This window comes from Gambusia affinis, linkage group LG16 (assembly GCF_019740435.1).
Source record: "Gambusia affinis linkage group LG16, SWU_Gaff_1.0, whole genome shotgun sequence".
Taxonomy (NCBI): domain Eukaryota; kingdom Metazoa; phylum Chordata; class Actinopteri; order Cyprinodontiformes; family Poeciliidae; genus Gambusia; species Gambusia affinis.
This window is the reverse complement of record NC_057883.1, coordinates 16,676,069-16,703,491: the sequence shown is the minus strand read 5'-3', so window position 1 is coordinate 16,703,491 and position 27,423 is coordinate 16,676,069. Positions and strand designations below refer to the sequence as shown.

The 27,423-nt window shown below is 39.1% G+C and overlaps 1 protein-coding gene across 3 annotated transcripts in view; it reads right to left on the bottom strand.

Moving 5' to 3' along the window:
* Positions 1–24,280, bottom strand: part of crim1 (cysteine rich transmembrane BMP regulator 1 (chordin-like)) — a 48,072-nt gene extending 23,792 nt beyond the window's left edge. Inside the window, exons 1-4 of one of the 3 annotated variants that reach the window (XM_044143777.1) lie at positions 24,150–24,280; positions 12,882–13,043; positions 12,449–12,622; positions 221–463 (exon numbers count right to left, since the gene is read on the bottom strand). In XM_044143777.1, the coding sequence (XP_043999712.1) occupies positions 221–463; positions 12,449–12,622; positions 12,882–12,900 (436 nt within the window). In that variant the 5' untranslated portion in view covers positions 12,901–13,043; positions 24,150–24,280. Of the gene's footprint in view, positions 1–220; positions 464–12,448; positions 12,623–12,881; positions 13,044–18,233; positions 18,866–24,149 lie in introns of those variants that run through there. The other 2 variants (XM_044143775.1, XM_044143776.1) reach the window with 2 other exon arrangements.
* Positions 24,281–27,423: the final 3,143 nt, after the last annotated feature.

Below are 27,423 nucleotides of genomic sequence, written 5' to 3'. Positions count from 1 at the left end.
ATCCTGAACTATTTCTTATAAACTCTGGGGAAAATTGACTCAGCACTCCTAACAGTTCCAATCTAATCAGCAACTTTCCTTTTTACTATTCAGCATGGGAAAGCCTCATGCAGGGGGGAATAATTACCTCCAGATCAATGAAGTACCTCCCACCAACTGTGCAACTGCTTCTGTGAAGGAGAGCAATCAAAGTGTGTGGTATGTACTTCAGTGGAATTACCTTTCTGGCACTCAAAGACGTCACAGCAGTCTCCTGGCCGACCGCTAGCCTGACTGATCAGAACAGTGTGCTGGCCGCTTGGACACTGGGTTTTGTTGCAGGCACGGAAATCACATGTGCACTGAGGCGGCATGGAGGGGCAGCACCCAGCAGGGGCCGTGTAGCTCTTAGTCAAAACCGACCCTTTGGGGCAAGAGGGCAGCTGCAGGGCAGGACATGTCACCCCAGCACACCTCAGCTCCTCTGAAAAACAAAAAACATGACTTATGTTAATATCATAAATGTGTGTAATACCATTTTCTGGAGCTCTGGGTTCTGACAGTACAAACATTGTTTTTGCAGAGGAAGAAGTGGAGACTGCTTCCACCATGTGAGAGTGCAAATCTGCAGGACAGCTGGCTGCTTGCAGTGTCAGTTGAGTCACTTTAGAAAGATGCTGCTGCAGAACTCTGCACGCAGTCATCAGATCCTCACTTCAGTCCATGGCAACCTTTACTGCAACCTGTCAGGAAAGTGAGAGCACAGGCAGCTCTCTCTGGACATGACACGGCTCTCCACAGATCCTGTCGACGCGACTCTGATCCCACTCTACTTGGCTTGTATTGCCCACAATCCAAACAGCTTCTCATGCTCTAAAACCCAGTCATTAATAGTAGCCAACCTTGAACAGAGCTTTGCTTCATAGTAGTTTAAGGACTCTCCTTCACTTAGCATACCAGGCTGCGTTTGTCTATTCATCTGCAGAGACAATATAATGGCTCTGATAGCCCTTTTGGGGGGGAATGTGGTGTGGAGCCAATATGGGCGGGGGGCTCAGTAGTGTATTTTGGAACCTTTTCAGGAAAATAAAAGTAGCACTCTCTCTTTTCAGATATTGCTTGAGAACAGTTGTATGCTTCCAAAACAAGGCATTACTTAACTTGAAGGGACGTGCTTATTTTGGTTCTCTGTGTTACTGTAATATTACCAGGACAAAGAGAGGTTGAAAACAGATTGATGCTCCAACTGTAACCAATCAGTTTTTCCTCATTTCCTGTTGCAAATACTGGGAACATGAAAGTCACTTTTGCCACTATGAGCAGTGATCGCGGATAACAATGAGCACAAACCTGCACCTTCAGTGAAAAATAATAATAATAATAATAAACAAACAAGACATTGACAGAAGAAACGTGTGAACAAATGATTGCACTAAGTCAAACCAAACTGTTTATGATTTTGTTATGAGAAATGCTTGACAATCTTTGCATACATCTGGTTTTTGAGGAGAGGAAATTAAACAGGCTCGAGGTTGCGTAACACTGCTTGGGGTTGTGGTTCTGTAAAGTTTCCAGAGTTTTGTTGTAGGCCTTCCTAAGACAACAGTCTTTTATGATGTGTCTCAAAAGACAGGTAAGCAGGTGGTTTGCTGCTCTATGCTGCATACAGCCAAAGAAAACTCAAGTCATTTTTCTGCAATGTCCTTGAGAAGGACCCCAGAAACTGTATCACTACGGGTTTCAAAACCTTGAAAACATACCTAGCATTTTAAAAAAAAGTTGATTTCTGTGATTTTATTACTGGTGATAGTTAATCATTTCAGTAGTTATTAAATAGTTTTTAATTGCAATTAATTCCAAATAATCACATTTTAATCAAAAACCTATATTAACAAAATAAGCCTAACCCTTTTCAATTCAGAAACCGTTTTTGCTGCTAAAGTAAGATGAAAAGTTGTATTATACCCATTCAGCTTCCAAGTGTTTCAGGAACCTCTTATAATTTATGTAACTACTCTGTAAAAATACAAAGAAGCAGTTTATGCTGCTCCTATATGTTTTGCATTGAGGTGGTATTTTGTGAAAGGTGTGAATGCGTAGTGATTGATTAATCTCTACTATAGCACTGAATCCCTTCAATTTGACTTGTCTTAAATTTCTCAAATGACACTTTTAAAAGTAACTTGTTGGAAGTTAGTTTTAACTTGTTGAAGAATAATTACTGTCCCTTTCATAAGCATAATCAGTGGGACTTCTTTAGTTTCCACACCATAATCCTCTGTGGTTCTAGCGACTGGAAATGTTGCAAAATCATCAAAGTTGTTTTTCTTGAACATGATGTAAAATTACTCCACTTGTTTTAGCCAGCCAACTGCCAGTGTCAAAAGACTCTGGTGGTGGCCACATTGCATTACCTTGTGCTCCAAACAGCTGGAGAAATATTCAGTCACTCTGGTACTTACTCTGGAATTTCTTTGAAATTACTTTTTAACTATAGAAATGTGAATAATTTTTATTGTGATTTTGAGATTCCAAACTTTTTTATTCTTCATTAAATGTCAAAAGTCTTAAAAAACAATTTTAAAAAGTAGTCTACTCTCCTGTAATGCGGTTACCTGCCTGACCTCAAGTAAAGAGGTCCTTTGATTTGGTGGGTGGAGGAAACTGACGGCTGAAATGGAGAAGAAGCAAAACGTTCAGGTTTTCTGGCTCTGGATGAATACAGCAGGAGTGTGAAGTATCTGTACTGTACTGTTTACTCAAGCAACCTGGGAACAGTGAACAGAGCTACAAGGCTCTCATTGATAAACTCAGTTGCTAAATGGTGTCATAGCAAAAGGAGGGAAACCCCCAGAATCAACGTTAGGCTACAACACTTTCCAGGGTTTTTGGCCAATTTTCTAGACTGAAATTAAATAAACTTGGAACTGCTGATTGCCCGGTGTTTTACATAAAAAAAAAAGTCTAACACAGTCCACTGCTGCTCAGCTGAACCACTTTTGCATTAGAAAGAAAACTCCAAGCTTTTTAAAATCCACAGAAAACACTTTCTCTGTATTGTGTGTGACTCAGAGGAGGCTGATTACTCTTTGAATTGCGATAATGGCCGGGGTTAGAGAGTGCTGGGAAAAGCAGCTGGCAGACATGCCATTGTCATTTAAATGAACAGAATTGTATCCTTGTGTGGAAATGCTCCAACCCTTGCAGGTCTAATTAATATATTTTTTAGCTGGAATATTTTTAAACACAATAGGCAGGCACAGAGGTTGGAAAGAGTCAGCAGCAAATGGATTTTATGCTGCAGCCTTTGTGTTTTATCTCAATGCATAAATGGCTGTAATTAGTGAGTCAGCAACCACAGAATGAATCTTTGTAATACAATGGTGGCAATAATCCAACTTGAACAAACATAAATGAATGGATTTTGTATGCTTGATCATTTCCATATGCATATTAAGCAGATGTTCTATTTTTTGGAAAATCTAGAAAGAGTGGCATATGAAAATTATCTTGCAACCACAGATTGATCTCTTATGTAAAGAGTTTATTTCTGGCATCTCCACAGCCCACTGAAGAAGCAAAAATCCTTCACTCTAAATGGCTTATTTTGCTTCATGCTGGGTACAAGGAGCTCAGTCTTTTTCTCAAAGCAGAGCAACTCAACCGGGCAGAGGAGGCTCCGTTGACAGCCTGAGTTTACTCATGGAAAAAGTGCACAATGTGAGTTCTGTTCACCTACTGACTTTGGAAACAAATCAATGGAGAACAAAGCCCTCTCAGTCCAGCTGCCTTCCGTGGGTTCCTGGTCTGTCCTCAGGTTTTATAAAGTTACCCCACAAGGGACACATTGGGTCGTCTCTCAAATTAAGTTGCGGGGCCATGGCCCCATGCCCACCAACAGTTACAACTGAGAAAGTCTGTTTTGTTCAACCTGTACTTTGGTACATGTAAGAGGAAGCTGTCTTGGAGGAATTCAGGGCAAAAGGCAGAGGCAGGGTCATCAGGTAAAAGTTTAGTGAAGACTTCAAAGCTCCAGTAGAGGCTGGAGGAAACTTGGAGCATGCATTCAGAAGCTGGCATCTCTGCATTTCTTTCCTTAATGACTTCTGTTGGTGGAAGTTATTTAACCAAAAGTAATGTGCTACTCCTAAGGATTGCCACTTCACACCCAGTGCACTCTCAGTGCACAGGATCTGCCAGGAAATTTTTCTTCGACTGTTTGAAATTGTAGATGTTTAATTCAATTCATGCAAGTATCAATTTTCTAGAAACCAGGTTTTGTGCTTTATAAACTCTATTGTTTAAGAGTTGCAATTGATCTTTGTGTCAGTTGTTTGTATAATGCAGTGAAGTTTAATATAAAACATTTCTGACGTAATGAAGGTGTTTAATAAGGAATACTTCAAGGTCCAATACATATGTTCTTAATGGGGCATAAATCTGAGGAGGTTTCTGCTAAGCAACTTAGTTTTTACTTTTGCTCTGTTGTGCTGGTCAAACAATTGCTCATCTCCATATTGCTCTTTTTTTGTTGGGTATAGATGCTCCTGGAGGATTTCTTGATCCTGCACCAAAAACCCCAGACACCAATGTCCTCATGGACCCATAGGGCAACATGCAAGCGTTTGAGTGTGACAGTTAAGGGGTTAATAATGGCAGTGTTTTAGGCAAAATAGTAAAAGTACCCACTCCCTTAAACAAAATGATCTCATGATGCTTCCATGTCGACATGACACTGTACTCATTGTAGTGTTTACCTTTTCTTCTCCAAACAGTCCATTCTCCAGATGTACTAAACACTCTATAAGGGACTTTATTTGAGAAAATCCCTCTAACCAGTCCAATCCTACTACTAACTAAAATATTATTCTGTCCTTGATGTTTTTCTTGGAGATAAGAGTCTGCCCTTCTTGGCACTAGGTCAGCTTTGGAATATTTTACTGTGCATGTAGCAACACTTACACCTGCATGCTTCCATTGCTGAGGAGACAGTCTTGGGATTTGCTGAACTTTCTTGGGTGCCCTAAAGTTTTCACAAGAATTAGATGTTTTTTTCTTATGGATACCAAGTTTGAACTTCACTATAAACTAAATTTGCACTGTGTTGTGCTGTCTCAATTAATGATTGATACCTTTCACATTAGCCATTTTCTTAAGTGCCCAGGATCATCTATTGCAGGGGTGTCAAAGTCAAATGGACGGAGGGCCAAATAAAAAATTTAGCTACAAGCCGAGGGCCGGACTGATCGAATGTTCATTGAAATTTTTTTAAATGACGCATATAGTCTAGTGAACCTAATTGAACCTACTGAAAACCTAACAAATATATTCCAATATGATCAGATAAATAAAGCAATATTTTCTTATGGCTCTGTCAGTAATCTTTAATTTTCAACAGACACAACTGAAATATTTTTAAAATATAATTGGATTGAAATACAATAAAATAAAGTGCAAAAATCTATTAATCAAAAACAACACTTTCATCAAGGAGAAGTAACATGCAGTGAAAACAAATATTAAACTCAGTGTCCACCTTCCTTTTTGCCATTTTTGATGGGTATCTGAAAGTTAATTTTACAGTTATGCTTACGACTGCTGTGCTAATAACCCTTCTAGACCGGACGTGTCGCCGGCGACACGTCTAAATTTGCAGTACCGTAATTCCGCCACACGTAGCGCTAAGTGGAAAAATTCAACGGTTTCTGAAAGGGGAGGCGTTGCACTTTCCAGCAAGTATTGGGTTAATACGGTAACTTCGCAGCTGCAGCTGCAGAGAGTGTAATTAATCCGGGGGGCACTCGTTTAATAGACGGTATATTTCGGCAATAACTTGGTGGATATTGAAAGTTCCGGTTGTTATGGATACATGGGTAAGTACATCATCTCACAGAACATTTAAAGAACTACTTACAGTTCAAATAAGGAACATATTTTTTTTCAGACGGGGTGCCGGCTTGCTGCGGTCTGCGGGCCGGTTCTAATAATAAATCAAGATCATCCCAGGGGCCATAGAAAATCTTCTCGCGGGCCGGATGTGGCCCGCGGGCCTTGACTCTGACATATGTGATCTATTGTGATGTATGCCAAATAAAGATGTTCTAAGAGCTGGCTAGGCAAGATATTAACTCCTTGTAATATTTTAACAGGAAATAACTGCATATTCAAGCAGCAGGAACTCCACTACTTTTAAAAATAGTTCATGCCATGATGGTTGCACACAGATAACCCGACCTCAACCAGTGAATGAATGAATGAATGAATGAATGAATGAATGAACAAGACATGGACATTGACATATTCCCATCAATTCACGCCTGTGTGTGTCCAGTAGCAGTACATTCCAGAGAAACAGCTCCTTGCTGTCAGATGGCACATAACTAGACCAGGGATGAGGGGTTTTCAAGCAAATCACCCAGACAGTTGCAACACCATGTATGGTTGTGTCTGACACAAAATGCATGGGATAAAGCTTTGGCAAGGCTGCTGGAGGGAGTGTAAAGAGCTCAGGGCTGGTCAACCCCAATATTTTTAGGACATACTCTTTTATCCAGCCGCCTTCAGGGGGTAAAGCATCAGTCACATTAGAAAGTTTGAACTGTTCTTTTAGTGCAGCATTTAAGCAATAGTTTTTGAAAACAATAACCTCTTTTGGTGGTCCTCTTATTAAAATTACATACCAGAACATAAATAATTGCTCAGTGAGGATGCACACAAAGTATTAGAGAGCCACACCAAACAGCAATCACATGTTTTTCAGACTAAACCCTTATGTGCCGCAAATGTGGAAAACAACTCTACAAGAGGCCTTGGCTTGCAGACAGATGTTTGATAAATTGTGGAAGAGGCAGTTATGTGGTGCATGTTTTGGCTATGGGATTTTTTTCCTTGCAGAGAAAAAGGGAAAATAATGACAATAAAAGATTTTGGTCAGGGAGCGACAGGAAATGGTTGAAGCGCAGCTGGGGAACTTTTAAAATGTTGTTGGTTATGGCTGAAAAATAGAGAATTCCAGGTAGTGATAAAAGTAGCAAAACACACAATTACAAAAATTAATATAACAGAAAGACTGGAGAGTTATTGTGGGTTTTCTGGCTGCTCTTTTCAGTTCAAAATTGCATGTATTGGTTAGTGGCCGATAATAAAGTAGATTGACTGAAAGCCTAAAATGGGAGATTTCTTTTTCTCTCAGTAACCACACAGAAGCAATTCTCCCTTTTTTGTATTACTCTAATCTTATAATGTGCCTTTCAAGAGAATCTTCCAAGGTCTTTGTTGATGTAATTGCAAATTTCAACGTTTTATTTTGAATTTTATGTTGTAGATTATTGGTAATGTACAATAATAAAATAATTATAATAATAATTATGATGTAGAATATTTTTTGTAGTTTTTGAAGTTTTTTGCGAAGAAAAATTTAAGATCTTTGGCGTGTATTTCTACTCATACCCCTTCAATCTGATACATGTAAATGAAAGTTTAGCTGTATCAATTTATATATGTTTATTTGCTGACTCATGCGTTTTACATTAGCTAAATATGACTGTGTGGTGAAGCCAACTAAAAATGACTAAATGCATTTTTTGACAGATAAATCTTGTCGTCAATCTGTGTTTAACCAAAATTCACTAGAAATATTTCTGTACTGTGAAGATTTGTTTTGAACAGCTAGCAAGAACCACTGGACACTAACAAGGACTGCACTCAGGCAGTTGGCATAGCATGTAGAGTTCACAACAACATTGTGACGGAAGGTGCTCTTAGAGGAAAACTGAACTTTTCTAACATGCTGCAAAACCTTATGTGAGGTGAGAATCTAACACTGCTCATAGAACTGAATAAAACATGACTGAGTGTCAGGTATTTTACAAAGAAGAAAAGGCACAATTTAAATGTAAATGTTTAAAGTCAAATCCTGGATGTCTAGTCACAACATATTGATGCAGTGGGTCTAAATACGAATGCATGCCATGCGTATTTGGATTCGTAAAACAGATTAAGAAATTGGCACATTTTTTTCTTCACCTTTTTTTTTGTTATGTTCTGGTTTGTGCAAGCCTATCCATCTAAAAGCTCAATAAAGTGCACTGAAGTGTGTTGTTACAAAATGTGAAAAAGCTTTTGCAAGGCACATAATTCCATAGATAAACCCTGGGAAAAGATGAGGCCGCGGCTTCCTCAGACGGCACACAAACAATCAGCACTGAGACGTCTCGTGCCCGCGCCAGCCGGTGTGGGTCTAGCTTGGCCAGTAATAGCTTGGTCACAAAGAGGCTGTAGCCAAGCAGAACTAACAGTCCTTTCACAAGGGCACAGGGAGGCAGGACGGAGGTGGCAGACGTAGGCTAGCGGATTTGTGAGAGCAAGTTCAGTCGGTGCCATGGACATTACAGTGGGCGCCACTTCCCCGACTGATGAATCACATGTGAACTACCAGATGTCTGGGAGGCACATTGCCCCATTTCACCCACCTTTTGGGCAACACTTCTAATGACAAAACAGGGGGAGTGACTGCTTCTATTGTTTACATCTATCACTACTGTGATTATATATTAGCATCAAGTGATGTTGAAATGTTGCATGAATAAACAGAACATTCACAACCAGCGATCGCTGGCTCCACAACACAAGAGGAATTTCTATGAAATAGCTATCTGGGACCTTATCTTAATGAGAATTTGTAAACTACTCCTGACAGTAAAACTACCAAACACTGCCCAGCAATGACCTCCAGGGGCTTGTACACAAATACCTTCACAAAATGTTTTGTCTCTATTTCCATTTCCTATCCTCCTACATCTGTCCTTTCTCTGCTACAGTTATCACAACCTCCTTCCTCTCAGACATCTGGGTGAAACATCTGGCTCTCCATGTTGCTCCTAATTGTACACAAACAGATGACAACAGTACCCATTATGGAATTGTATCACAGCATGTTTTGAGTGATGGACACATAGCCATGTTGTTGAAGCAACAATTTGAAAACTAAAATCTTTTGGACTTACAGTGCCTTGCAAATGTAGTCATGCTCCTTGAATTGATGTTCCTCGAATCTGGAACAAAATTTCACAAAACCGCAAAAGTGCTGAAACACTGAGTTCCTTTAATAAATGAAGGCTAACAACTCATTTGGACAGAGCTGCCTTTGATTAATGGAACATCATTAATTGTGGTCTGTATTCCAGCTTTTCACCACTTTCTTTTGTTTGCTGTTTTATGTTTTCATCATGTACTACGCTTCAATTGCTTTGTGCTATACAAGTAAATTTGCCTTGTCCTGCCTATTTTCCAGATTTATGTTTGCAAAAAACGTTTTAAACAAGATGTAGTTTTCCTCACGTTTCACAATTATGTTACAAGCCAAACATTTGTAAGTTTTAAGTTTTTGTTTAAAATTCCTTTACGAGTTCTGTGGAATTTTGAAAGATCTACATGATCAGACTTTACTTTCATTGTCCTATTTTACTCAATTTTCCTTTAGGTCTAAGATTTGCAAGTTTCCCAATGTTAGCATAAAAGCAAAAGAACAGCATATCTTGCATCATCTCATGCTATTGTACATGTACTTGGATGGTTTATGCTTTAAGGATATCATTGATATTATCATATTTTTTAAATTAGATTTTGTTACCAAATGTTACATCTGTCAATAATGGAATAGTTTGGTTTGTTATGTTAATAAAATCAGAACAAAAGAAATTTAAGCTTTCAGTCGCAAAGTGGGAAAATGACAAAAAGTTAATGATTTGTTGAAGCCAAATCTGTTATCTGACTAATGTCGACATAAACAATCAGTTCTTGAGAGATTTGAATTTTTTTTAAAAAGCTAATTAAACCTGGTTAAATACCAGACTTTACCTAATTACATCCAGGTTACAAAAACTGTTTGAAGCTTCTACAGCTAATTTGTTCCCATCAAGATTATTTTTTGAAATGATCTATGTTACAAATTGTGAGAACCTTTCATACTGTAAGATGTCATTTCAATACAGATATTTGTATAGTTAAGAGCTGTTCATAAAACTAAACTAAATGTGATAATAGTGCACCTCTATTTTCTCTTAAATAAACACATTATTGTAAAGGCATGTTTTATCTGTCCAGCTCCTGTGCCTTGAGATCAGGTTTAAAGACTGCATTTGTCAGCAGGGCATATAAACACTGCTCTTTATGTGTATTATTTTATAATATTAGGGTCTGTTTTAGGGAGTCACCAACTGGGAGTATATATATCCTGACCACAGAATCCCATTCTGTTTGCAGAGGAAAGTCCTGCCAATGACGGCAGACAAAAGAAAATCTCTGCTGCGACATCAAGACAAACAAGATAATTATCTCGCTCAAACACACACAGACAGGCAAGTTCTCAAGCCCATATAGGTATATGTAGGCTCATTTTACACACACACACGCACACATGAAACGTTAATAAAGTCAGTTCATCTTTACATTTGTCTGTTGCCTCAAATGCATGTAAAACTTTAGTACCTAACAGATTCACACATCCTGATTTTCTGCTTAATAATGGGCCACAAAGACGGGTAGATGTGTGCTGCTATGAATACTCATAAGCTGCTGAAAAATGTTGTTTTGGTGTGAGATCAGACAGTCATCCATTCGGCTCAGACTCTAAGATAAGGCAGAGGTTATTCTGTTGGATGCGTGTGCACAAAATGATGCTTGTTGAACACGCTTCCTGTGGGATTTACTGCATAAACTGCTCAAGACAAACAGAACCGGGAATGTCTGTAATAACCCACCTATTAGCTGCAGACTAAATAAACGTGAATATGTCTTTATTGCTCGCTGCAAGAAAAGAGCTTCTTTTCATCTCAGATTTTTCTAATAGGGACCTGATTATTTTTATTCAGATCTGAACACAATTTTCAAGCAGCAATTAGTTTTATTTATTATTCTTTGAAGTTAAGAGGGAGTTCTGTTTTGTGAATGCCACTCAGCAGGAAGTCAACACTTAGCAGCTACGTATCTAACAGACAGGCCACTGTCTAAACTAGAAAACTAAATACACCCTTGCTCTGCCAATAGTCTTTTCCATGTACAAGTGCCAATCAAAGAGGATGCTAAAGGCAAAGGTAAACACACTTTCTTTGATCCATTCAGATGATTCTCCTTTTCACCAGTGGCACAGAAGAAGCTGGGAAATATGCTGCAACGTAATGAGACTAAACTGCACCAAAAGATTCCAAAACTGAATAAAAAAAAACTTTTATATATTCTAGTTTCAAAATGATTCATACTATTCACACTCCTTACACGATTTCAGTATTTTGACCAGTTAAAACCTCTATGCATTTATAATGACAGAACTTTGTGTGATATGCCAAAGCACTACATTGAGAAGTGGAGGCCAATCTTAACTGTGTAAAGTTGTATTTTTATTCAGCCCACTTTACTTTGATGCCCAGTGCAACTGCACTTTAGATATCACATAAATAGCAAGTAGATTACACCTGTGTGTAGCTTAATCACAGTATAGATACAGCTGTACTACAAAGCTCTCAGGAGTTTGTTGGAGAACATCAGCAACTACGTTGCTCCGGAACACACCAGACAGGCCAGCAATAAAGTCATAGAGAAGTTTAAAGCACAGTTTAATCAACTCATGGAGCATTGCTCATTCCACTTTCAAGAAATGGGAAAAAGAGGGCACAACTGCAAGTCTAAATTGTTTGGCCAACCACACATAGGGAACAAGAGACAAAGGAAACATGTGAGAAATTTGGTTTAGTCAAAAATTATCACAAAATTGAGCTTGTTAGCACTTTGAACTGCCTTTTTGCTTAAATGTGCTTTTCGAATAAACTTGACCTAATTTCAAAGCCCTTTATAAGAACAATAACACATATAATTAACAAAGCTGTATACCCAACCTAGAACTTTACAACATAGCATAAAGCCTCTTGGTGATGCTTTTCTTCAGCAGAAAAAGGAAAGCTGGGCAAGAGCTGATGGGAAAAGGAATGACATTAATGGCTTCCTGCATGACAAAAATCATGACAATAACCCTAAACATACAAAAAAAAACTATCCTGAAATGCTTTAGATCAAAGTATGTTTGTGTGTTTCAGGGCCTGTCAAATTACAGAACTCAATCCAATTGACAATCTGAGTCAAGACTTAAAATTTAATGTTCACAGATGTTCTACTTGTAAAGTGACTGACCTTGACCTATTTTGCAAAAAGAACCTGCAAAAATTTGATTGCAAGTCAGTGTAAAATGAGCTGTGACATGAGAAATATCCTGTCACTGTTACAACAACTTTGTTTACTAGAGGAGAAATGTAATTGTTTTAGGTTCATCTTTGCAAGTCCATGCTTGTATTTCTAGAGAGAAAAATATTTAACTCTAAATGTAACTCTGAATCTGTGAACATTAAAAAAATGTGTTAAAAAAAATTTGGAGTGGGGTGAATATGTATTCATCAGCGGCAGATCATTTGAGGGTTACCTGCTGCTTCCTGACACTGGCTGCGGTTGACGTAGGCGAAGTGGTGATGGCAGCTCTGAGACTCACACATGCACCCGTCAGCGGTCAGGTTGCACCCGGAGAACATGCACGTCGGATTAGATGGTCCCACATATTTCTCTTTGTGTCTCTCCCGGTGCTCATGCCTTCGACCCTCTGAAACACACAAATCAAAGTCATTAATGAATCACACACACCGACAGAGCTTAGAAGTGAATAGGGAACCACCACAGAAAGCCGGAACTTGTGTCATCACTAGGAAATGTAAGTAGCTTTAGTCATCGTAGAGCAACATCTGTTATGGATTAGCTTAAATCTTTGGAGATCATTCTGCACTCTAATTCACAAACTGCTCTCTGATCCATTCGCTCTGTTATTTAACTCGGAAAGAGCAATTGGGAAGATTAGGGCGCACCTGACTTGCTGGCCTTCATACAGGTCTCTTGGTCTGGATAGGTAAAAGTTCCCAAGCAGGAGTAACGAGCATCACACACACATTCAGCTCCCGCTTTGTCGCAACCCGTTATTAGAGGACAACGCTCATCCTCAAGGCCTGCATCTGGGTGCTCAGGAAGAACTGTGGGAGACATTAAAGAAAACAAAGTGTTAGACTAGTTGTCCATTTAAAAATGATTTTATGGCTTTAAAGAAACACTGGACAGAGTTAGAAGTACTGGTCCAGTTTACAACCCCTTTGTTTTGCAAGACACTACTTTGGCACAGACAAGACTGAAGTGACCACTGTATTTCAGGGCTCCAGTCCCTCCTCCCTTCTCTTTGTGCCACACTACTACAGCTACTGAGCCCATTTGTTTGCTTTTGTTCCACAGCATGGGGCCCTCCCAGGGTCTGCGTCTCTGGCGGCTGCAGCAACACCTCCTCTGAACTGTGGCCACTCACACTAACAACCGCCTGGAGCCGCGTCTCTCATTGTGCCTCACCCCAAGTTGGCTTACACACCCCATTTGGACAAAATTTTACGCATGGATAGAACGTCACGTTAGAGCTGAATATCCAGCAAGATCCTGGGATTAAAGGGCTTCAGTGTACACACTACTCTCAGTGTTCCCTCACCTTTCATGCGTGAATAAACATGCATAGATATACCCCAATATTACCATCCTTCACTGCTGCACATAACAGCTCCACAAAGATAAACATCATGAGACAAACTGTGTGCTTCAATTATGCAAAGTGATGTATGACTGTTATTCATTGAAGCACTTCTTGCTTTCAAACAAAAAAAAAAACATAACACAGAGAAAAATGCATTTGGAAAATAATGTAGAATGTAATTGTAGTGTGGAAGGAAAATGATACATTGTTTTCAAAGTTCTAATAAAAAAATCAATAGTTTTTTTTTTGACACCAAAAGCATCACCACAGCATGATGCTGCCACCACTATTTTTTTTTTTACCAATGGGATTCTGTTTTCAGTGTTTTGTGCATTGTTAGTTTTCTTTTATGCATGTAGACAAAGAGAGGACTGACAGTGAATGTCTTTATGGGTTTATTTCAACAATGGCTTTTCTCTTTTGCACTTTCATAATGGGCAGATTTGTAAAGTGTATGGCTAATTGTAAGACTAAGTTGTCATTCTGACTAATTCTCCCAGCTTAACCGTGGATCTTTACATCTCCTCCAGAGTTATTATGGACATCTTTGCTACTTCCATGACTAATGAACTAATGAACCTAGTTTGAGTTTAGGTGGCTATAAATGTTCAAAACTTGGTATGTTGTTTTAGAACCTAACACTCCTTTAGAACTTTGCATTGGGTTTTATTTAGTATTATCAGAGTAAATGTTGACTAAGTACATACTTATGCCACAGTTTTGATATTTTTGTTTGTAAAAATGTATAAAACCATGCATTCTTTTCAATTATGTTTTCTCTATTGCATTGAAACCCATTAAAATACTTACCTGCTTTTTAAGAGCAGGTGCTTTTAAAAATGCTTTAATATGAAAAAGTTCAAGCTGTTTTAATAGCTTCACAAGGCACTGTATGTGGATCTTATTATTCCACACCAAATAGGTCTCCCTAAGAGTATAACTGTCTCTAGCTGTTATTAAAAAGAGAAGAGCTGAAGTGAATCAGCATGAATGTGACTGCAGCAGAAGCCAGATTTGTGGGTGACTCCTGTGTCATAAGTGCCACAGTGAAATCTGGCCAGCTGACAGAGTTAAAGGTAATGTTACCTTTAATCCGAGCCAGCCGACTCTGTTAATGGCTCTCCCAGATGGCCGGTGAACTGGCAGAGCACAAGTTGCTTTCCCAATAAACCCAGTCGAAATAATTTTCCTTCACCCTAAAAGGATCCACACATTTTTTTCCATTCTGAGGCTTTCCTGCACCCACAAGGGTATTTTCATTCGAGATGGTGATAGTGCTTGTCTGTGTGGAGTGCTAAATCTGGTATGTATGAAAGGAGGTAGGAGTCCAAACAATCAATGAAAGGTTGGACACTGAACATATTGTCTTCACTAATTTTAGATTGACCACCCCACTGAGCCCTACTTGTTTCAAGTTGCCTCAGCCTAGGTCCCTTCAGCTCAATCCGAATCTGTTAAAGTCCCTTCTGGCTATCTGTTTTCCGGGCTGGCACGACTCTTGCCAAAGTCTATAAGGCTTCATTGCAGGGGTATTCCTCTCTTAGCTACTGAGACTGCTTGTCTTGGCATCCAGGACCAGGTTGGGAAAGCTGACCTCTACAGGGCCTGAGGCTGATAGCGAGCTTAAAAGGAAGTCTTTGAAACGTTAGATAATACCAGAGGAAGGGAGAAGTAGAAAGCATGCGATGGAGTGAAGTGGACATAACGTCCCTGTGAAACAAGGATTCAGTGACATGGTATGATAAGTGTCTCTTAAGCTTAAGAAAACTTGCTTTGGGAGGAACAAATCACTCATGCTATTTTCTATGGACATTTTCTGCTATGGTTACCAACAGAATAATTCATTATCTGAATGATCAGATGAACAGGTTTGGTAACATCTTCTCAGAACAGGTGCTTGAATGTTGTATATTCAGTTTTTAATAGAGGTGCACCAATTGCAGTTTTTTGGCCAGTTCCTGATTACTGATCTTTAAAAAGCCTGATCTGCCAATTCCAATTTGGACTGATACTATTTGTTTTGTCTGAAATGTTGCTAAATATAGCAACAGAGTCGCTGAACAACTGTGGGGTAACTATTGTTAACTGGAAATGTACAAATGTGACCTGGTGGTTGTGTTTCTCAGTTAAACCTTTCTCACAGCAGAGCAAAAGAGGACAGTAGAGAGGAAATACTCCCCTTTAGCAGGAAGAAACCTGCAGCAGGACCTGACTCGGTACAAGTGGCCATTTGCAACAACTGACGGAGTTTGAGAAGAATAGATTTCAGAAAAGAGACACAAGCACTATTGTAGTGTATGTTGTATATTAATAGAATATTAAAAGTTAATAGTAGGAGATAGAGAATGTTTTGTTGAATAAAGGCTAACAAAAACCTGAAAAAGTCTCCTATTTAGTAATGACAGCTACTAATTGCAGTAATTTTTGACTTAAAATCTAAAAACCAAACAGAAATATAAGGTCCATAACTATTTTCTTGAGTAAAATCATTTTTTTACAATTCCTTCTCTTTATTTTACACTTCTTTTTTTAACACTTCCTTCTCTCTTGCAGACATGACTTAATGGCCAGGCATAGCATGAAGACCTGGAGAAAATGCTCTCAGTGCTGTTTTACTATAACTGTTCAAGAACTTAAAGCTATATCAGTAGACAAGAGCTTAAAACAAAAACAAATGGCCACGGCTCTCTAGTTCAAGTCAAACGTGTGACATGTCATTTTTAAGCTTGCACACTAACTACATTTTGGCCACCTGGTAAATCCAATTTGCAACAGCAAAGCAGGGGTTTAGAAAAGCGGAAACATTTACCCTCGCTCTTGATTGCAGGGCTAATCACTATAAGGCCCTTCGAAGCTTCAGGGAGCAAAATCTGGGATAAGCCCCCAGCAGTCTCAGTACGGCCCCTGAAAACACACTGGGAGGTGTTGATTTACCCCCAACTAGACCCCTTTGGGATATCAAGACTGCATGAGTACATTTGTCTGAAGAATTATGACTCAGTCAGAGGAGCCATCAGGTCTCCAGTTTGTTCCAAAGCTGTTAAGACGCAGAAGGCGATGTCCGCCAGACGCCTGCATATTAGGCATAATCAGCACCTGAATCTCCTGGGAACACCTGTGGGGGTCCAAAGAACCATGAAAAAGCCCTAACTTGGACCACCCTACAGAAGGATGATGAAGGAGCAAGGTCAGGAGATCCTGACACCCACTGAGAGCTGCTTACTTTCTCCTACAGACCTGCCAGTCCCCTTCAATCATCCACAAACCAGCCGGACAGATTGCAGGTGGTGCGGCTGGAGGGGGTCTGTCCATGAGTTGTTTGTTCCTCAATGAAAGACCAGTGCTTCCAACGTCATTCATAGTATTACAAGCTGATTTGAGGTTGAGAAAGTACCTCAAATTGTGCGTAAAATGAGCAACTCATAACAGCCTGACTGCTTGGTGGAGACAGAACAGAGGAGCATTGTGAATTTCAACAAGTGCAAAGAAAAAACATCTGAAGTCATGTTTTCAGACATTTAGTGGCACGCTTGGAGGACTGAGTACAGAAAGGAAAGTAACGTCACAAACTTTTTTTCCGATTAACAATGCCAGTTATAACTCAGCATCAAGGTACATCAAGGTTTAAAACAGCTGTGATTTCAAAACTACAAACAACTTCACCTATGTTAGTTAAATAGTCTAAAGTACTTTAAATGACATGCCAGAGAGGGTGCCTGAGTAACCCAGGCGCTAAGAACACAGTAACACAGAATTACCCCTCCCCACCTCTTGCTAACTGAAAGAAGACTACTACATTCTTCCCTGCTTACAGGAAAGACAGTCTTAGCTATTTGGAAACACCAACAGTTGTAGCTTCAAAATCAAAGAAGGGCCATTTAGCTTTCTTACTTTTTAGTAACACTGTTTTAAATCCCCCATTAGCAAGCTAAGGGGTGTGTTTAACTGCAGCCTGGCTACCAGAGAATATAGCCTAACAAACTGACCAGCTAATTTCACCTTGTTACATCTGTGTTACACCATGATGAGTACAAAATCAATTTTTGCATTCTATTCAATAAGTGCTTGTAACTTACTAAACTAAGTGAATCATTTAAAAAACAAAATAGCAAAGACTTGTAAAAAAAAAAAGAAGAGTTTTTTGGTTAATTATATCATGTTGCAATTTATTGTTTGAAATACATGCCTAAAAATGATGATCTAACTGCATTAGTTTTACTCAAGGTTATCATACCATGAAAAATGCTACATGGCCCTGGGTTAGTTATGACACTCACGCAGTCGTATCTGTGTTTTTCTCTTGTCTCAAATGTTTTTGGAACAGAAGGGACGGTGCTTGCTGCCAGCAGAGCAAAGACCTTGTGCCAAGTCTATGTTGATGTATTGTCATGTTTCTGAGCTTAGAATGAATGAGGATGAATATGACTCCCTCCTGCAGTCAAGAACCCCTCAGACATGAAAAACTGCCCCAGACAAGGATAAACAAGAGATGGTCACAGCAGCCTGGGCTGGACTGACACATGAATAGTGATGATTTCAACCCGCTTACAATCACTGGATCACTGCCAAACTTTGGAGCTGGTGTTTAGCAATAATATAAACATATTTTTCTCCAATTTCTAGGCTTACACTTAAAAGCAGTTTCACTCACGTTTACACACTCCAATTTCAGGCATGGTAGCCGCTTCGGTGCTGTTGATAGAAGCGCAGGTTAGTCCCAGGGCGCAGTAGCCGTGCGTCCAGTCCTGACCGCCGCAGGGCTCCCACTCTAGCCGCGCGCAGTGGTCGCAGCACCCGCATGGATCCCTGGCCACGCTCCGGCCACCCTCGCAACCTTGCGCGACTTTGATTGGACATGTCCGGAGGTTACATGGCGTGCACTCGTGAGCCAGGAGCTCACGCACCAGAACAAGGAGATTCAGCAACATAACGGAGCTTTTGCCGAACATGTTTCCTCCGGTGAAATCGAAACGCTTCTGTGCACAAGAGCTCCCCAAAATTTAGACCAAAGTTGTCAGGGCTCTTGGAAAGTTTTGCTTCACTTCAAAAGCGAAAGTACCTCGAAATAGGATTGAGAAGAGTGCGTTTTCCTTTTTAGAGTGGCACAAACATCCAAAGGGCTACAAAGATCAAATTCAGCGTGCACAGGTAGACGCGCTTCCCAGTAAGCGCCTCATCCGATCAGATAACGAGCAAAAATCCAACACGGGGGGTTGCTGCTGGATCTAGGCAGGCACGCTGGAGTTCGCTGCTACTGTCAGCCACACACTAAAAACGCAGTCTGAGTCTTAAATTGACATACAGGCATGTGGAAATTAGCGGTGCACCCCTCCCCCCTGACTGACACAGGCACCGACCAGTCACAGGGAAAGAAAAGAGGGAGGAATTAGGCTGATACATCCCTGGAAAACAACTTTCCTCTGCGTTGCGCAATGATGCAACTTTTAATGTCTTGAAGTAATTTACTTCCTTAAAGTAATTTATGCTTGAGTGTTTTATGATTTGCTCCATTACTAAATACTGAAATGAGCTCAATCATTCATAATACATTGCTGATGTTATATGCAAATCTATAATAAAAAAATACAAATGTTGCATCTCATTGAAGTTGATGTCTCACCTTTCATTGTTTTCCATTTCGGCTTATAAAAGGTTTATAATCACACATACCCGTGCATCACAGTATACCAGCACATACTGGGAATGAGTGATTACTTTTCTAGGTGTCAAATGTCGTGTACTAATGGCAGAGAGAATGTAAAAGGTCTTGTAAAATTTGACTGTTGAGACAGTGCTTATATGCTTACACTGATAAATGAACGATCTGTTCGTGTGTGAGCAGAGGGCACAGCTGGAGGGGGAGTTTGGTGTTGTCATTGCTTCAACGCCTTGCAAGAGTTCAAATCCTTTGACTTTGTCAACAGCACAATGTATTCCATATCTGTGAAGTGGAAAGAAAATATAGATTTTTATATTTAAAAAAAGGAGCCATAAATAGAACTATTTGCAGGTAGCCACAAACAAATAGGTAAAATTCAAAATACAGAAGAAGGTGCTCTGGTCAGATGAGTCCAAAGCTGAACTTCTTGGCCTGCATGCAAACGCTAATAATAAATAACAGTGCACTTCACCCAGGCTGCAACATAACCATCATGACAGATTCTTTTCTTTGAAAGTGACAGACGAGGAAGCTGAATTAACGAGAAAATAAGTAGGACTATTTGAAGAGCAATCCTATTGCAAGTTTCTGAACACAATGCACAAGCACCACATCAAGAAATTATTTTAGATTCAGTAAAAATCTTGAGACTGGAACAAATGTTCACGTTTAAGTTGGAAAACAACAAATAAAAACCTCTTTATGGTTAGAATAGCCTAGTCAAAGTCCAGAACTAAAGCCAATTAGGTGTGCAAGGTTAGAAAACATATATTCACAGATGGCTTTAAATCACTGGGGTAATGTATGCCACACATTTCATAATTTACGATTTCAAAGAGTGTGAGCTATGACCCACTTCTTTTTGGTTAATCAAATAAAAATACCAATAAAGTTGGGCAAAGATCCTCCTTACAAAATGACAAAATTGGAAAGATTTTAAGAGATATGTAAAGTTTAGCGGGTGACTCTAAAGCTTGCTGTTCTGGATCATCATTTTGCTGCAGAATCAAAGTTGTTATGATGCTCAGGAATGAGCCACATCTTGTTTGTTTTTTGCTGTCAGAATATCTTCACACCAAACACTAATCAACTGTCCTAAGGAACTGTTTTCCCCCACTAAGTCAGCACACAGCAGCAACTCCTTCATTTGCAACATCTGCCTGGAGCCACCCGCTCCAACACAAACACAACAACCAGGAAACCGGCCCATGTAACACGCATAATCAGCCCTTGCAACACAGATCAGCTCTTGTCCTCTGCCTCTTCCACCGCCCCTCCCTTTCTGCATCCTCTGCTTGGAGCTCTCATCAAATGGGTTGATCCGCTGACCACTGGCCAGACCCTTATATATTATATATATATTTATAACTTACTAGACCCAACAAAACATTATGCCAACTCTCACAGGACTTTTTATATACTGTGAGCCTGAATAGAAGCGATCTATTTCTTAATAAACATTATTTACTGGATCCTTAAAAGGGTTAATCTACTTCAGTGGAGCAAAAAAGACAACAAACAAACAAACAAAAAAAAAAGAATCCAAATTAGAATACACCCTCATGAGCACAAGTTTTTTGTCAAATGTTGCATAGATGTGGCATTCAACTGACTTTTGCTGCTGTTAAATGTGTCATCAGAAAACTCCAGGCACAGTTAGGTCCAGTTAATTACAAGTTTCTGAACATAATGCACAACAAGCACCACAACAAATCCTGCTGGAAATGGTAAGGCAGCTAAAATTGTTTTGCATGGGTTGAACAGCTATTGTGTGTGTGTTAATGATGTTCTGAGTCACAGATTTCTTAGAAAACACAACTCATCAGCTCTTGTGCACTGCTTAATGTGACCAATTCCTCCCCATCCACATCACTGACTCATTGGTGTTGGTTCTGTCCCAGACGACCTCGCTTTGTGCAACACGCTCCTCTTGTTTCTTACTGCTTGTTCTCTGTGGAGGCAAAAGGCTGGAGGTAAAGATGTGTTTCCAGACATTCAGATAGGTGCCAGTAATGGTCGCGGAAGTGAACTAACCAGTGGTCGCAATGCTTGACTGATAGTGACAAAAGGCTGAATGTAGAGTGTGATATGGAGTGTTGAATGTATGTCAAGGGGACAGCGTGCAGCACACCTGATTACAACTTTTTCCTCCAAAGTATCAGAGAACTGTGCCAGCTTTCAGCCATGTTTAGTTTATCTCTGCATGAGCCATGCTTCCCAGAACCAGGGAAACGGGTGGAAGTGGTGATGAGTGTGGCCATAATGGTAATGTATGCTAACAGTTGAAGGAGTTTTAAAGCAATTCAGACTTCAGCTAAATAGGGGAAGTATGGAACATTTACTGCAGAGACTAAGCAACACATTCACTAATGAATGGCCTATTTGAAAGTCTGTGCTGAGAAGATCATCTGGTCTTTATAAAAGCAATGACTGTACAAAGAAAATAAATAAAAGAAACCAATAAAGAGATGTAAAAACATGTCAAAAAACTAGTCAAAACAAGAATAACATGTAGTGCTAAGATTTCTTGGCAGACAACTTCATAGCACATTGTAATTAATTTTAATTTGATTTTTAAAATTTATTTCTGTTCTTAAGGCCACTCCTAACTTATCATTATATTATACTCATAATTTGTTTAGAGTTCAGGGGAGACTTTTCACAAGGATATGAGTTTTCAATGCAAGTTTAAATGACTATTTTATTGTTTGTTTTTTTTAATCACTCCAGACAGTATTTAACCATCTCCAATATGAAATCTTAAAAATTTTCAACTGCTTTTACCTTAATTGCATTAGTCTACACCTAACTTTGTTGGGGAAGAGAGCATCCATTTAAGTGTAGTGACAGAAAAAGGGGCTTGCCTAGAGTGGCATTCATCCATGAATCACCAATGCCTTAATTTAACTAAAGCAGCCTACAGAAAACAAAACCTTCTTTGTTGTGAGAATCTAGATCTGGTTGACAGCGAGCCAACTAAATTAAGAAGTAGATTTACTAGTTGCTGAAACCTGTTTGTCTTTCCATAGCATTTGTTGTCTGCCTATTGGATTTTCTTTTAGCTCTGTGTTTCCTTTCTCTCTCTGTGAGGTCTTTTTTTGTTGCTGTTTTTCTTGCAAGTCCTATAATAACTAGTTTTGACACCATGAGGTTTCCTGTGGTGTTCCCCCACCCCTTGTGTCGTCAAAACAGCAAAATTGTACTAAGGAGATACACAATCTTCTCATTTTGCTTTTTGAATGGTGCTGCCTGAGGATTAAAGGGTTCAGTGAGGTCAGACAGTCCTGAGGGTTCACTACGCACCTTTAGCTTTGTTGTCTGTGAAATGGCTGCTTTCTGTTAAGAGAACATAAATTTAGAGCCATTACATCATGAATGTCAACATGTGAAACTATGTTGGAAGAGGAGCTTCTTGTCTTTCATCTTCTTGAAAACCTCAGACTTTAAAAGCATATGTAGGACCATTTTTTTAACCCTAATGGTCTGGGACTAGCACATGTATTTGGTTTCCATAAATAACACTTTAGGGAGTTTTGGTGTTAAGTTCAGCATTTTTAACCATCATTCATCAAGAAAATATCTGTACATTTTGTGTGAAAGTGGAGTGGATCACCATGGAATGAATGAAGACAGTCAACACAGTTTGAGTTGACTGCCTGATTGAGCTCATGGGTATCGTCTCGTTTGTTCAATTTCAAGCTGAAACATCCAGTTTCAGCTAATACCTTTTAAAAGTGGTGCTTCTAATGTCCAGATGGCTGCACATGTGCAAGAGCCATTATTCACAAACGGAGAAAAGACGGAACAGTTGTGAGCCTTGCCAGGAACTCAAGCTCAAGTTGTCATGGTGTATTAAATGGTTGATGTAGGACCAAAATACAGCGATGGAATTTGAATGAATTTGAAGATTTAATGAAAAATAATGACCAACAACTTACAAAATAAAAGAGAGCAGAGGCAAAAACAAAAACCCCAAAAAATCCATAGAAGGAAACCAATCACAAGGAGAACACAGAGCAAAAGGAAGTGAACGGGAGTAGATGAAAGGATCTGGCAAGGAGGGTCTGAGAATGAGAGACTTAAATAATGGGAAGGTTGAATGCTGAACCAAAACCTGGGCTGATGAGCTAACTGATTTCAAGTGTGAGGGAAGGGAGCAGGAGAAAGTGGCACAGGAGGCAAAGGAGACAACACAGGGGAAGAGAACAGGAAATAATTCTAACACTAAAGAAACATAATAAAACTAGAGTAACAAAGAATAACTATAAACAAGAAATAAACATGACTAGAAACACTAAAAACAACTGACCTAAATGAAAACTGGAACAAGGCAAATCTAACCAAAATAGGAACACAAAATAATAATGAAACTAGAATCAAATCAAACTACCAAAATAACTCAACAACCCAGGATCCTGACATAAGTGAACTTCAGTTAAGAAAAGTGAATATTCAAGAGTGCAGTCTTAAATCTGATTAAAATACTGCAGTATAGTCTTAAACTATTCATGCTGTAAAGAATGTTTTAAATGTGGGTGTGAAGTAATTTGTCCAGTAATTCAATAGACTCATTATCATTACTACAAGAGGTCGATGGTTGGACTTTGCTATAAAGGTGGGTTATGCAATTTTTCGTCAGTATCTTCCCCCTGACAGACAGATTGGTTTGGGTGAGTGTTTTTTTCTCTTAATAAATGAAACCAAAATAAAAAAAGATGCATTTTGTATTTACTCCAGTTGTCTTTGTCTTTCATTAGTTTAAGACTGTTAGTTTAATTAGCATAATGATATCTGAAATATCTGAAACAACAGAAATCTGTGAGTAGGCAATTTTTTTTTCACAAACAGGCTATATTATATAGTATATTACTGAGTTTCTTGTTTCTGCAGCACACATGTAATAATTACCTCAAGGCTTCCTGAAAGAGCTGTGATGACAACATAAGGTTTCTGGGTTCGACTGGCAAACTTAGCCCTGTGACTCAGCCTCCGGACCCTTCCTCCACGCATGGCTCACATCCTCTGGCTCTCAGACTGAGCTCAAATCCAGCCTCACTCTCACTTTCATTGTTGCACCTTCTTATCGAGCGATCCTTTGACCTTGGAGCAAACTGCCACCAGCCTATTTGACAGCTAAAAGTGGGCTGTGCTTTACTCAACTCCAGTCGAACCTCAAGTGGTCCTCTCTTGAGTTTTAATCTGAAAAACCTTTGTGATGATGCTGAATTCCTTAGTGGATTGGAGCTTGAAGGGACCCTCAATCCCACAACACCTGTCCAGTAATCTTTCATTTTAAGATCATTAATGTTAAGCAATGAAGTATAAATCTTAGAGCAATTAGATGAGGAGCTGGGCTGTGGTTGTTTATGCAAGACGATTTTTCCCTGAAGCACAGATTGAATGTCAAAGTGATGTATTTTATTATTGTAAAAAAAAAGCTCTTTTCTTTTTTTCATATTACCTTTGCATGTTGGAACTAGAGCTACATATAATAATCATGAGGCAAATGTTTTGCCACTTTATGTTAAGGAAATTGTCCCTGTACACTAAATTCACTTAAAAGTGAATTTAAGTGTAACATTAAGATGTCTTGGAAGAGAAAACATATGAAGACTGAGTCATACACCTATGACCTCTCATGGTGTTGATGGTTCAAACTGTTTATGCCGATTCTCAGTGATGGGAGGATCCTCAGGTAAAGGCGCCAGGTTTACAGGCAGACCTCCACCTGGCTGAGGAATGTTGCAGCCTGTGTTTCAGCTGTAAATTCTCATAATTACAGTGCCACTGACTCGAGCTTCGAGGTGAAACAACCACCTCGAGTGGGGGAAAATGATCAGTGACTAATATTATGTCTGGGACACAGATTTACTCCTGTCCTTTGAGGCTGGCAGCAGGAGCAAGAATGTGAGAAATGTATTAGCTCTGTGACCTCCAGGAAGGTGAAGCAGAGGGTTGACATCATTAGCACGGGTGGCATGTGCATACTTGAAGTCACATGGGTCAAAGGATAGCTGAAGGAGGTCGAATGAAGGGGAGAGAGGCAGGGGCCTGCTGTGTGAATTGCTTACATTCGTTTATAGACCTTGTTTATTTGACATATGAAACAAAAGAAGAATTTGAGCATAAAAAAAAGAAAAATAACATTTGCTTTTCCAACTTTTAAAGAAAGGTACCTGTTGTTTTATGATCCTTACTAAAAACATTGCTTTGCAAAAATATTCAAACTCCCAAAATATTCCCACAGGTTTTTTTTTTGTTTTTATTTTTATTTTTTTCGCAAACTTTATTATGCTCACTTTACTCTTTAGGCATTCCAAAGTAAATAAGTGCTTTATTCTTGGTATATAAATAGTTTTGTGGAGGCCTCATATCTGTGCTGGTGAACATCAGTGAACAAACAGAATAATGAAAATCTGGAAATAGTTAGGCAATTATTAAACAATATCCCAAGTCCTGAACACCTTAAGGAGTAAATGTGTGTTCTAGTCAGATAAGACTGAAGTTTACCTTTTACTCTACACCCAAAATGTTGGGGGTGGGGGTAAGCTACCAATACCTTGAACACACCATTCCCAAAGTAATGCATGGCACTGGCAGCAGCATTAGATGGGCTCACCTTCTCCTCCCTTAAAGACAATATTGGAAGAAAACCTGTTAGAGGTGTAAAGGGCCCCAATAAAAGTCTAGAAGTCAATCTGTCAAATAATCTGTGGCTGGAGTTAAAAAAAAGATCAAATTATATATTTTTGACTTTCCACATGTATACTCCAGAAGACTTGTATCTGTAATTACAACAAAATGCATTGCAATTTTTTGAGGTTTTTATATTTTGAAAGCCTTTTGCAAACCATGTATGACTTTTTGTTAGCCTTACATTAGGGTCAGTTGTGGTAATTGAAATGGTAAGTAATCATTTTCTGCCATCACTTCATGAGTCAAAATACCTGAAATATTTTCTGAGATATTGAAGCAACAACAGACAGTTTCATGCTTGGTAGTTTTTCAAGTTATAATGTCAGTTTTTACTCAGTGTGAAGATTATTGAAAAGGCAGATTTTTAATGGCAGATTAGAGCAAGGCAGCCTTTTCTCCCAACTATTTTATCTTTAAATTAAGATTTTGAACAGCTGTAAGTAACAATTTTTTTTAGTTGGTGTGTTCGAAGCTTTTTGTTTTTGTGTTTTTAATCCTTTATTTAATTTCCAGTTTAACAATTTAAAGAATTCGCTCAATGAATAGACTCATTAGTTCACATGCTGAGACAAAATAATGATTTCACAGCTTTTAAATATTTCATAAGGCATTCCAATATCAAACAAGTACAAAAACATCACCACTGTACAAAACTTACTGCTCACTAATTTAGCTGATTCGTGATGAATATTACAACAATCAAAATATAGCATAAATGTTTGTTTTCAGCTTCAGAGCTCTAATTAATTGTGACTGATGACTCAATTAGACAACAAAAGCTGATTTACAGACGTCACGGATGTAACAGCCTAGTTTTTTGAGGCAGTGCTTCCACTGAGAGGCGGAAGGCTGGAAGTGCAGTTTTCTGCTTCATTCCACAAGATTTTATCAAGCACATCAGCATCTGATTCCATAATCCTGCCTGTCTGGATGTGAGCTCTCATGGAAAGAAACATCTAAAGACAGGAAGCTTTTACTCTTCCTGGCCCAACGCTTTTACTGGCGCATTTGCGCACTCTTCCTGTTTTTCTGCCACCACTGACCACCAACAAACAATAGTAGGAAGAGGTCTGCTATGTGTCTAGACAGCTGTCTGCCACCTCCAAACAGCCTCAAACAGAAGCTTTGACAGTCAACTGAGGTTAATGAGTCTGTTAATGTGAAGAAGTGCAGTTAAGTACATCTCTAAGTTTTTGGATTTGTGCTATGGCACCACACTCATTCAGTGAGACTAAACCTTTGCTTTCATAATATAACTTAAGTTCGGGAGGTTTTCATGGCCTAGAAAAAATTGACTGTACTTTAGGATGGCAAACATCTTTTAAGATTAAATTATTTGTGCAATTGCTCATTTTCATCAGTAGAGGGCAAAATTACCTAACAATCCAGAAGCAGGCGCCTCTACAGCTCAAAATGAGCAGCACCATGAATGAATGAGAAGCAAATCTCAAAGATAAATGAGTTACTAGTATAGCAATTAAGACAC